Source organism: Euleptes europaea, chromosome 10, assembly GCF_029931775.1.
Source record: "Euleptes europaea isolate rEulEur1 chromosome 10, rEulEur1.hap1, whole genome shotgun sequence".
NCBI lineage: Eukaryota > Metazoa > Chordata > Lepidosauria > Squamata > Sphaerodactylidae > Euleptes > Euleptes europaea.
Window position 1 is genome coordinate 17,146,954 of NC_079321.1, and position 13,095 is coordinate 17,160,048.

The 13,095-nt window shown below is 47.3% G+C and overlaps 1 protein-coding gene across 1 annotated transcript in view; it reads right to left on the reverse strand.

Moving 5' to 3' along the window:
* CHGB (chromogranin B) overlaps positions 1 to 5,765 on the reverse strand; it is a 31,202-nt gene extending 25,437 nt beyond the window's left edge. Inside the window, exon 1 of the mRNA XM_056856869.1 lies at positions 5,711 to 5,765. Within this exon, the coding sequence (XP_056712847.1) occupies positions 5,711 to 5,765 (55 nt within the window). The remainder of the gene's footprint in view (positions 1 to 5,710) is intronic.
* Positions 5,766 to 13,095: the final 7,330 nt, after the last annotated feature.

A 13,095-nucleotide genomic window follows, 5' to 3' on the forward strand; every position in this document is an offset into this window, starting at 1 on the left:
CAGGATGCTTTTAGGGTGCTGGCATAAATCTGTGCATGGTTTGCACTTGGATTACTGGAAAGTGTTTGCCTCTGTTTGCCCTTTCAGTAAAGCAACTCAAAGAAGCCCTTTAGTCCCATTAACATCTTTGCCCGTGTAAAGAAACCAGGTTTTCCAACCCACCAGGGTGATTTAATTCCCCTGTCTCGGACCTGGGACCCTGGAATAAATTCCCTTCTTGAAGCTCGACCGAGGTTGGGTTTGGACTCTTACACACGCAGTAGAACACAACAATAAAAGGCAACAGGCTTTATTAAAAGGACTATAGAAAAGGTTCGAGCTTAAATATAAGACAAGTGTGTGTGTGTAAAGTGCTGTCAAGTCGCAGCCGATTTAAGACAAGTAGGTGCATTAAAATAACAAAGTCTAACTCCCTAAGCATAACCTTACATACATGAAGGCAGACAAATCAGCATAAGTGGAAGCATCAAGTACGAGATGCTGCAAGCTGGTTTCAGACCCACTGCTGTTCCTGATGGCATCAAGGGTCATGCAGCGTGGCATAGTGGTTAAGAGCAATGGACTCTGACCTGGAGAACCAGGTTCGATTACCCACTCCTCCACATGCAGCCTGCTGGGTGACCTTGGGCCAGTCATGATTCTCTCAGAACTGTCTCAGCCCCACCTACCACGCTAGGTACCTGTTGTGGAGGGAAAGGAAGGAAAGACGATTGTAAGCTGCTTTGAGACTCCTTAAAGGTAGAGAAAAGCGGGGTATAAAAACCAACTCTTCTTCTTCTCTTCTGTCAGATAGTCATAGACTATAGGAGACTGGACCAGCGACCTCCTGATCAGTGTTGAGCCAATCAAGAACATGATTCAAAAGATGGTTCTCGAAGATGAGCAAGACTCCCCTCTCTCATCTGACCTAGCTGATGGGAGTTCAAGGCAGATTGCTTTGAAACGCAAGGTGCGGTGCAAGCGTTTTATTTTGGCTTGGGAACCGGAAAGGGTTGCCAGGGTTTGATATGGAAACCCCCTCCCGTGTTACTCTCGTGATGACACATCAGGAAGCAGGATATTGTTCCAAGTTTATGTGTTGTGTGTTTGTGAGCTACCTAGAGGCACCTGGTTGGCCACTGTGTGAACAGACTGCTGGACTTGATGGGCCTTGGTCTGATCCAGCATGGCTTTTCTTACGTTCTTATGACCTGATCAAATGGTGATGTTTAAACTGTCAGATTGATTTATACAATCTCTTGACAGCCTGCCATTACTTTCACAAAATGATTATTCTAGCATCCCACCTATCCCTCCAATATACCTTAAAAATTTCAACGTCTTGTTTGAAGATCCACTGCCTGGCCCCATACTGAACTACATTTGGCTCTAGAACAATAGGTTGTAGACCCCTGGTCTAGAGGAGCAGTTCTCAAACTTTTTGAAGTGGGGGCTAACTTCTAAATTTACTGTACTTTGCAGGGGCCACTTGCAAAACAATCCCCTCCCCAGCATGAAATACAACAATCTCACATCAGTTGGCATGGAACAAGTTTATAGGAGAGTCCGTGTGGTGGTTAGAGTTTTAGAAGAAGAGTTGGTTTTTATATGCTGACTTTCTCTACCACTTAAGGGAGACTCAAACCACCTCACAATCACCTTTTAGAATAGGATCTGGGAGACCCAGATTGGAAATCTCATTCTGCCAGGGAAGCTTGCTGGGTGACTTTGGGTCAGTCATACACTGTCAGCCTAACCTACCTCACAGGGTTGTTGTGAGGATACAATGGAGGAAAGGAGAACGACGTAAGCCTCTTTGGGTTCCCATTGGGGAGAAAGGTGGGGTATAAAGGGAGCAAATAAATTTAATAGTATTTTATTTTGCATGCTTAGTATTAGCCTTGGAGGGTGGTGGAGTCCCCGTCTTTGGAGGTCTTTAAGCAGAGGCTAGATAGCCATCTGCCGGGAGTGCTTTGATTGTGGGATCCTGCATGGCGGGGGGAGAGTTGGGGTCACTGGGGATGTGGGGGGAGGTAGTTGTTAGTTTCCTGCATTGTGCAGGGGGTTGAACTAGATGACCCTAGTGGTCCCTTCCAACTCTATGATTCTATGATTCTATTTATAAATATTTAGCATTACCGAGCTGTCGACTGCATTTCAGAACCAGACCCATCATTGGAGAACCACTGCCCTTGATCATCTCAGCATCCTTTAGCACATTGTTTGCAGAGGCTCTGGCATTGCTGCTACAGTTCTGCTAACTGAGTGGGTGGACAGCTGTGTTGGCAAATAAACAGACTCTAGAAAATGGAAGAAGCGTTGTGTAGCATATTGTACCCTATGATTCTATGACTACGCTAAGTCTTCTTCTGTGCCTCCTTAGCCCTTCGTCAAGTCCAGCCTTCCTGTTCTTTTCCCTTCTTCCCAGAAAAGGAGACCTAGTTTTGAATGTGTTTTCTGCAGTAAGGTTGTTTCCTTCAGGAATATAGACAAGTGATCGTCTGCCAGCCCAACAAAAATATATTTTTGTGGGGTCCAACTGGCATAGGACCCCGAGATGGTGGTCTTCCCACCCAGCATCAACTAGGATGCTGATGCTAATTAATATGTTGTCAACACTTTTGTCTAAGAAGGTTTGCATATCAGGATCTTGATTCCGTTTTCTCCAGTACGTTTTATTTTCTGCCTTTCTGCCACTGAGCTCTGAGTGGATGTACTCAGATGTGCAATTCTCCCCTCCCCCATTTTATCCTCACAACAACCCTGTGAGGTATTTTGGGGCCCAGAGAGAGTGGGGAATGGCCCAAAGTCACACAGAATAGCTGAATGGGCCCTTGAACCCAGGGCCCCATAGTCCTATTCTGATACACTTAACACCATGCCATGCTGGTTTTATCTATCAAAGAGGCGTTTTCCATTTGCTTCTATGGAATTACCTTTTACCTTGATACTATATCACCCATTCTACAGAGTCCACATCGCTTTGAATCTCTGGGTAAGTGTCCAGTGTTCTTCATGTGCAGCATTTCAAAGACTTTCCCACAAAGAATACTCCATCTTGCCTTTAACAGAAACCAGCCACTGAAAAATAAATTGGATTCCCCCCTACCCACCCCACTTCCTATGCAGTTTTGCTGTGCTTGAAACCCAAAGAGCATGTAATCCATGACCTGTGATCAATTGTTTCATCCTAGGAAAAAGGATGAAAATGTGGCAAAACTTCCATGATGAAACAGTCTCTTTTTATAGGCAGGTAATTTCATTCCAAGAATATTTATTTTAATAAGACACAACATAATTCATTTAAAGGCATCCTTTTGAACATCTGGAGTGTCCTAGCTGGGCTATAATTAATAACGTATTTAATGGCCCTTGCTGATCAATTTGGCCAGACACTGTAACATAATTAACAAAGGTGTGAAAATGCTGATTGTCACTTCTCCTGTTGTTGTCCTGATGTAAAAGCATAAACTTTTCTTCAGCTTTGCCAGATGCTCAATTTAATGAGAGGGGGCTTTTCTTTGATATAGTTTCAGCAGTAAATGATCAATCAACATGTAGGTGTGTTTTGAAAACCACGTATTTGGTACATGCCAAATCAGTTACTGTGCACAGATCCTAAACATAAGAATGTAAGAAAGGCCATGCTGGATCAGACCAAGGTCCATCAAGTCCAGCAGTCTGTTCACACAGTGGCCAACCAGGTGCCTCTAGGAAGCCCACAAAAAAGTCGACTGCAGCAGCACCATCTTGTCTGTGTTCCACAGCACCTAATATAATAGGCATGCTCCTCTGATCCTGGAGAGAACAGGGATGCATCATGACTAGTAGCCATTTTTACTAGTAGCCATGAATAGCCCTCTCCTCCATGAACATGTCCCCCCTTAAAGCCTTCCAAGTTGGTAGCCATCACCCCATCCTGGGGCAGGGAGTCCCACAATTTAACTATGTGTTGTGTGAAGAAGTACTGCCTTTAAATACGAAGGAGGAGGAGGAGGAGGAGGAGGAGGGTTGGTTTTTATATGCCAACTTTCTCTACCACTTAAGGAAGACTCAAACCAGATTACAATCACCTTCCCTTCCCCACAGCAGACACCCTGTGAGGTAGGTGGGGCTGAGAGAGTGTGACTAGCCCAAGATCATCCAGTTGGCTTCATGTGTAGGAGTGGGGAAACAAATCCAGTTCACCAGATTAGCCTCTGCCGCTCATGAGGAGGAGTGGGGAATCAAGCCCGGTTCTCCAGATCAGAGTCCACCGCTGCAGAGTCCACTTAGCATGTATGCAATCTCTTCTGCACTTGCTTAACATTGGCAGTGTGCAAGCAAACACACACAGTGTGCAATCTACACCTTCCCTTACACTGGTGTGAGCCACACCGTTGCCACCAAGAGGTCCTGGACGGCACAGATGACACGCAGACAGATGGCACGCAGATGATGACACACATCAGAACTCCAGCACATGCTTCTCAGCAGCGCCAGGGAACCCATTGATGGGGCTGATCCCCAAGGCGCGCTGAGAATATCGCCTGCGCCCATTGAGGAGGAGAGGAAGCTGAGGCATGTTGCCGCTCCATTTATTCATGGGAAGTTTTGCCTTGGATTTGCTGCTCTCTAGATGCACATTTCCCCCATCCAAATTCTCAAAACTCGAAAAAAAAAATCCCTCATGCAGAGTTTTGAAAATTCAAATGGGGGAAATGTGCATCTAGGGAGCGGCAAATCCAGGGCAAAACGTCCCATGCATAAATGGCCTATGATTCTATTGCCATGTATGCATGGGAGGTTTTGCCTTGGATTTGCTGCTCTCTAGATGCACATTTCCCCCATCCAAATTCTCAAAACTCGGGGGGGGGAAATCCCTCATGCAGAGTTTTGAAAATTCAAATGGGGGAAATGTGCCTCTAGGGAGCGGCAAATCCAGGGCAAAACGTCCCATGCATAAATGGCCTATGATTCTATTGCCATGTATGCATGGGAGGTTTTGCCTTGGATTTGCTGCTCTCTAGATGCACATTTCCCCCATCCAAATTCTCAAAACTCGAAAAAAAAAAATCCCTCATGCAGAGTTGGCCATTTATGCATGGGACGTTTTGCCCTGGATTTGCCGCTCCCTAGATGCACATTAGCCCTGACCTGGAGGGCCCAGGCTAGCCTGATCTCGTCAGATCTCAGAAGCTAAGCAGGGTCAGCCCTGGTTAGTATTTGGATGGGAGACCACCAAGGAAGTCCAGGGTTGCTGTGCAGAGGAAGGCACTGGCCAACCACCTCTGTGAGTCTCTTGCCATGAAAACCCCAAAAAGGGGTCGCCATAAGTCGGCTGCGACTTGACAGCACTTTACACACACACACACACACAGATGCACATTTCCCCCATTTGAATTTTCAAAACTCTGCATGAGGGATTTTTCACTGGGCATGGGAGAGAACTCCCGATTCTTTCGGTGGAGGTGACTTGAGTCCCCCAGAGACGCACAGGCGCTCTGCTGGGTGCACAAATGGACGGCGGGGGAGGGGACGAGGGAGGATGCGGAGGGAGGGATGGAGCTGCCTCCCCAGATCCCCGAGAGGGAGCCAGGGACCGGCTGGGGAGGGCGATCCCGTGCGCGAAAGCTCTGGTGCAGACCCGGGCTTTGGGGCATTGGGGCTGAGAGCGCCTAGCCGCCGCCGGGCCGCTGTCCAAGGTGCTGATCTGTCCACGGTGCTGATCCGCCCCGCTGCCCCCACTCACCTGCCAGAGCGGCGGCTCCGAGGAGGCTGAGCAGCGCCAGGGAAGGAGGCACCATCGCCGGGCGGGACGCGCTGGGCTTGCAGGCGAGGGCTGAAGCTGCTTCGCCCACCGGCTGCTGCCTCCTGGCCGCGGCTCCGCTCTATTTAAGGGAGGGGGGGGACCCACGCCAGAGCCGGGCGGGGGCAGGAGCGTGCGTCATCGGTGGACCCCGGGGGGAAGAGAGAGGCCCGGGCGGAGAGTCCCCGGGACACGAACACAGGGACACATGCAGCTGCCTCGTACTGAACCAAGACCCTTGGTCCATCCAAGTCAGTATCCTTTTTTTAAAAAAAAAATTATTAAATTTTTTATAAATTTATTAAATTTGTATAACATAAAAAGAAAATTAACAATTAATAGAACACACACACACAAAAAGAATAAACAAAAATAACAAAAATCTACTCGACTCAGACCGGCAGCGCCTCTCCAGGGTCTCAGGCAGGGGTCTTTCGCATCACCTACCTCCCTTTAACTGGAGAGGCCGGGGATTGAACCTGGGACCTTCGGCATGCCAAGCTAGAGGCTCTGCCGCCGAGCCACGGCCCCTCCCCAAGGATGCCTGAGACGGAGAGCTTGCGTTCTCCGCCAGCCCCTGCACTGAGCCGCCCCTTCCCCAGCCAGGGTCTACCCCCGTACTTTTCATCTGCTTAGCCCTGACTCCCCCTCCCCAAAAATTAGCAGTTAGCACGACTGCGGGAAGAGCTTCACCAGGATATGCCACGGGACTTGGATCTAGAAGGATTTCCCTTTGATGTCTGAGCGTCTCATTGCTACGCAGTTTTCCTTACCGCCCTCCCCCACGCAGAGGCATTATTTAAAAAAAAACAACACCCTCTTTGACAGGGATACCCCTCTCCCCTCCTCTCTCTAACATAAACACGTACGATAATATAACCCCCCCCCCCATGTCTGTAAAGGTGGGGGGCACCTAGAGACGAACTGCACAGACCCTGCCCGAAAAGGGTTTCCCCAAAGCCTAGGAAACTCCTGGTCTCCTGTGCAAAAGGAACGGTCTTCCCGCCTGCAGCTTCATTCATCCGCCCTGGCTCAGGCGCTCCCCCCCACTCTCTGCGGAGAGATTTGTGCCAAATAAGCCCCATCTGCGGCCGTCAAGTTTTGTCGCCTCTGCTGATTTGATCCGAGGAGCCGACAGACACGCTCCGCACCCCAGGGAGGTCTTTCCGCCAAAGCCATCGCCTCTAAGAGGTAATAGCCTCTTACTTGAAGCGTTTGTGATGATGGAACACGAAGGGAACAGGCCCCAGAGAGATGGGGAGGCCATAGGTAAGGGTTTCTTCTCTTCCTCGCAGTTTGATTATTCCTGGGGAGGGTGGAATGGCCAGGGCGCTCTTCCCTTCAGGTTAAGGGTCTGGTCCTGGTCTCGCCAAACCCCAGTGCTGACAAGAAATAGCAGCAAGCCCCTTGCGTCTCTCCATTAACTGCCTACAGCGTTTAACATGAGGCCAGCTCTGGTATAGCAAAGGCCCAGTGGGGTGTTGCCAAAGCAGGGCAGTATCCAGAAATGTCCATTAGAAGCCTGTTCCTCAGTGGAACAGGCTTCATCGGGAGGTGGTGAGCTCTCCTTCCCTGGAGGTTTTTAAGAAGAGGCTAGATGGCCATCTGTCAGCAATGCTTAGGCAGATGATGAGAGGGAGGGCTCCCTGGCTATCTTCTTGGCATGGAGTATGGGTCACTGGGTGTGTGTATGGGAGGTCGTTTGGAATTTCCTGCATTGCGCAGGGGGTTGGACTAGATGACCCTGGTGGTCCCTTCCAACTCTATGATTCTATGATTCTATGAAGTAATATCCAGAAGACTGGATATTAGGAAATGTTTTTTACAGTAAGAGTTGTTTGACAGTGGAATCAGCTACCCAAGGAGGTGGTGAGCTCCCCCTCACTGGCAGTCTTTAAGCCGAGGCTGGACAAACACTTGTCATGGATGCTCTAGGCTGATCCTGCATTGAGCAGGGGGTTGGACTAGATGGCCTGCATGGCCCCTTCCAACTCTATGATTCTATTATTCTAAGTAATCACAATTTCCAACTATGAGATCACATGGGGGAATCATCCTTATTCTTGTTTCTGTTATTTGTATGTGGTTTGTCTCTTTTTATTTTATTTAATTCATTGATACCTGGCCTTTTTTCCCAATGGGGACCCAAAGAGGCTTCCATTGTTCACCCCTTCTCCATTTTATCCTCACAACAACCCTGTGAGGTAGGATAGGCTGAGAGTGTATGACTGGCCCAAGGTCAGGCTTCATGTGGAGGATTGGGGAATCGAACCTGGTTTTCCGGATTAGAGTCCGCCACTCTTAGCCACTGCTACACCATGCTGGCTCTCTCACTATCAATAACTAAGCAGTATTAAAATGGCAAATCTAGTTATCCCCAAGGCAAATGTTATTTCTGATGTAATTCATATACATCCGGGTTCCACAGGCTTTTGACATCATGGGATTCTGGTCAAGGAAACAATGGGCCAAGCATCCCCTATGATTTATTAGGTATATCGAACTCAGCTCCTGCTTGACCTTACTTTGGGGACCAGCAGGTCAATGTGCTAAAATAGAATACAACAGCTTCAGTCCAGCAGAGGAATATCTGTGTAACGAAAGCAGAGGAATAGTTTTTTGCCAATTTCTCCCTCCTAGTGCAGACACTCCCATGTTCTTGTGGTTCGCCCTTTCCCCAGGGGCAGCATTACAGGGGCATTTGAGACTGCAGCAGGTGGATGGAGCAACCTCACCATAGCTGAGGTTAGATCTAAGCCTACTGTAGGAGAACACTATTATTCCCATTTTTAAGGTAAAGCATTATCTGTTATTGAAACTCAAAACAATGTTCTGAGATCCCAGCAATATTTGAAGAAGTGCATTGATGGTTCCTTGGAGGAAGCTACTGATACAAGGTGATGTCTGTATTACAGTGTGTGAATGATGCTATTGAGAGAAATTGGTAAAAACCACTCCTAGCACACTCAAGGACAAAACCGGAACTTAAAATGGTCTTCACAACATAGTCCTAGAGCAAGATAATTGAAAACGTCAACAACAGCCTAATTGTCCCAGATTCCAATCACCAGATAAGTACACTATTTAAACTACTTCTGGGTACCTCTGGTACACATTGCATTTCCATTTTTATGGGACTGCGTGGTTCTTGAATAGCTCCAGGGAAGTGAAAAGCTAATTGTTGTGGCATATCCCACACTTTCATAATAAACAACAGACCACTCACAGAGGTCCTAAATATGGAAGAGATGCCAAGTGGTACGCACAACTTAGAAGAAGCCAACAGCTTTATTCTTTGGAATGCCTTTGATATCTACAAAAAGGACCTTGATGCCAAGCTGGATATCTATTTCTATGGAGACAGACAGTTTCACGGTCTTACTTGGATGCTATGCCTTCATGTCACCATTTGCCACCCTACTCCAAAAGCCAGGTGAGAGTGTGGCCATACCTAATGCTTATAAAATGGTTAGGGAAGAAGTGGGCAAAGTCTCTTTGTTTGGTACTCCCATTCAAAAGAACTAACAAGACTGGAGGGGGCGGTTTGGTGGTGGACTCTGATCTGGAGAACTGGGTTTGATTCCCCGCTCCTCCACATGAGCGGTGGAGGCTAATCTGGTGAACTAGATTTGTTTCCCCACTCCTACACATGAAGCCAGCAGGGTGACCTTGGGCTAGTCACAGTTCTCTTAGAGCTCTCTCAGCCCTACCTTCCGGAAGGAAGGAAGGAAGGAACGAACGAACGAAGGCAACTTTGGAGTTCACTGAATTAAGAATGATATTTCCATAAATGTATTCTCCCTGAAAATGTCACCATTCCTCCCATCTTCTCCTGACAGCTCTTCAGCTGGGTTTGCCTGCTCTGGGCAGTAGATGTAACATCTTTGTTATAAAGATGCTTATGTGTGATTTCCAAAAGAAAAATAAAGATCCACATTGAGATCTAATTCAGAAATAACTCTCCCATAAATGATATTTGAAAGGGTTTCTGTTTCTCAACTTAAAAAAAAAACTGATTTATTTTTTATTACAGTGTGATAGTGGCTCGATCTGATCAGAAACATCTCCAGCACATCTGGAGTTGTCACTTCTGGAATCAATCAGTGCAAATTTCCCCATTTGCTCTCTGGCAATGACAGATCAGGTGATCTGTTTATAAAAGAAAACGAAAGCAGACCATAACCTGTCACAGAAACTGAACCAGCAAGCGTATTAACACAGCAATCAATTCTGGTTTAAATTTAACAACGGTTCAGAAATCATCTGAAAGAAGGCACCGTTTCCCACTAATTGGGCATATCTTATAAATAATGAGGACTGATTAAAGCGGGGGCAGGCACTTTTTGAAGGGAGAAGCTTGCTCTCCAAGCAGAAGTGGCAGGTGATGGTGCCACAACAAAAACCAGAGTCCTTTCTGGAGCTTCTTTCCTGTTTATTCCAGGGTACTAGAAAGTCCGGGAGGGAAAGCAGCATGGTATATAGCCTGGTCTCATTGGATTTCAGAAGCTAAGCAGGGTCAGTACTTGGAAGGGAGACCACCATGAAAGACTCTGCAGAGGAAGGCAATGGCAAACCACCTCTGCTCCTCACTTGCCTTGAAAGCCCCTTGCTGGGGTCGCCATAAGTCGGCTGCGACTTGAGGGCACTTGACACACACATTAGAGGGTCATCCCTGTCTGCCTCTCCTTGTTGAGCAAAATACTGTAAATTAGACAGACTCCAGATGAGGCTCTAGCAGTCATTGGGTTGGATCTTACCAGCTTTCCCGCTGACACAAGAAGAAGAGTTGGTTTTTATACCACACTTTTCTCCACCTTAAGGAATCTCAAAGCGGCTTACAATCACAATCCCCTCCAACAGGCACCTTGTGAGGTAGGTTAGGCTGAGAGAGTTCTGAGAGAACTGTGACTGACCCAAAGTCACCCAGCAGGCTTCATGTGGAGGAGTGGGGAATCAAACCCAATTCTCCAGGTTAGACTCCATTGCTCTTATCCACTACACCATGCTGGAAGAGCATGCCCCTTTTGATTGCTGTGCTGAGGATCAGGGGACCCATGTGGACAAGATACCACATGTGACAGAGCCACAGCTAGGAGGAGACTTGGGTAAGAACATAAGAAAAGCCATGCTGGATCAGACCAGGTCCATCAAGTCCAGCAGTCTGTTCACACAGTGGCCAACAAGGTGCCTCTAGGAAGCCCACAAACAAGACCGCCCCTCCTCCCTTGTGCCCCAGTGGAAAAGCCGCTAGGATCCAACTTTCCATGGCAGCGTGGGCATTCAAACCTGGGTCTCCCAGATCCTAGTCTGACACTAACCACTACACCACACTGATTCTTATAGGCAGGGCTAAGGCTGCTTGTCTAAGAATAGGGAGCAAGCCTATTCTCTGTAGAGATAGTATGATAAACCATACTACTGCTTTCCTGCTTCAGATTAGTGACTTGGGCAGAGACAACAGGTAGCAGAGATTTATCTGTTAATGCCGAGTTCCCTTTTCACAGTCTCAGCATCCTAGGCTAGCCAAACTGTCTTCATAATTCACATATTTAAATATTTATAGAGCTTCATTTCTAAATAAGGCCGTGGCTCAATAAAGAATAATATTACTTCGGAGGATGCTAAGCTGTGCTAGAAGATTCACGGAGGCTAATTTCAGCCCTGTAAATTAAAGATACCTGTACGTGCATCATAATATAGTATCTCCATAGGAGCCATTAGGAGCTTAGTAAATAAGCATTAAAAAAAAAAACACAACCAAATCTTATTTCAATACTTATTTGCTCTTTGCTCTGCACTGAACTCCTCTCTGTCTCCTCTCACACTGTGTGGGATTTCTCTCATAATTATTTTTATGGATTTCATAAGAAAGAGTCATAGCAAGGCTTTGGCAAAAAACCCTGCATTCCAAAGAGGAGTGCATTCCAGTTCATCCTTGCAGCTCATTCATGCTAGTATATCTTGATAGCCTACAACATGACAACCTTCTCACTGCATATATGAAAAGATGATTTCGCACCCCCCTGCCAGCTATCCATGGGTGATGCTCGTGCATTTATTTCAAAGTAGCCAAGGTTGGTCCCAGCATTAAGGGGACCCTGGGCAGAGAATGCTCAGGGGACCCCTCACCTCCTCTGCCCACCACCAGGACCCTTGCTCACATTCCCTTCCTGCTCCCACCCACGTAACCTACACCTTCCGCTGTATCCTTCCTCTGCCCGCTCATGACCCTTCCCTCCACCCATACTCACAGCTACCTGCATACCTTTTTCTCAGCAATGAGGAAAGTGCACACAGGCAGGTAGCAGAAGAAGTGCTTGGGTGGGGGTCAAAAGCAGTGGGCCCTGCCAGAAGCTCATGGTATGCTGACACCAGGCTTGAAGGTGGCATTTATAGGCTTCCCAGGTAGGGTTGCCAAGTCCCTCTTCGCCATCGGTGGGAGGTTTTTGGGACGGAGCCTGAGGAGGGTGGGGTTTGGGGGGGGACTTCACTGCCATAGAGTCCAATTGCCAAAATGGCCATTTTCTCCAGGTGAACTGATCTCTAGCAGCTGGAGATCAGTTGTAATAGCAGGAGATCTCCAGCTAGTACCTGGAGGTTGGCAACCCTACCTGGAACTTTAACTGAAGATGCCAGGGATTGAACCTGGGACCTTCTGCATGCCAAGCAGAGGCTCTACCACTGAGCCACAGCCCCTCCCAGAAGCCACATAGAATGGTGGCTACAGTGAGGGGGCAAATCAGAGTAGACTGAGTGGAAAAACTGATAGGATCCAATCCCATGACTTCAAGTTGGTTTATTAACCACAGTTGACTATGATTCCACATGATGGACATGGATACATGAAGCTGCCTTATAATGAACTAGACCACTGTCCAACAAGGTCAGTATTGTCTATTCACACTGGCAGCGGTTGTTCGAAGTCTCACATCGATGTATTTCACATCCCTTCCTACTTAATACTTTTTTTTAAACCAGAGATGCCAGTGATTGAACCTAGGACCTTCTGCATGCCAAGGAGGCGCTCTACCACTGATCCACAGCACCTCCCCAAATTACGTATGAATGACAACATCCTGGCTTAATCCTAGCTTGTTCCACAGACCACTCTAAGGCATTCCCCAGATACAGATTTGCCTAGCCAGGGTGAATGTTTGTTGAGGCAAACCATGGATTGTGATAATCTGTAAGCCAAATCCTGGTTTTCCAAACTAAATGCCATTAAAATAAACCATGTCTTTGCTTTCTGTCTGAACTAAGCCAATGTACATGCAGCACTTTGACCATTCAGAAGTTCTAAACAAATAACGAATATTAGAAAAGTAAAG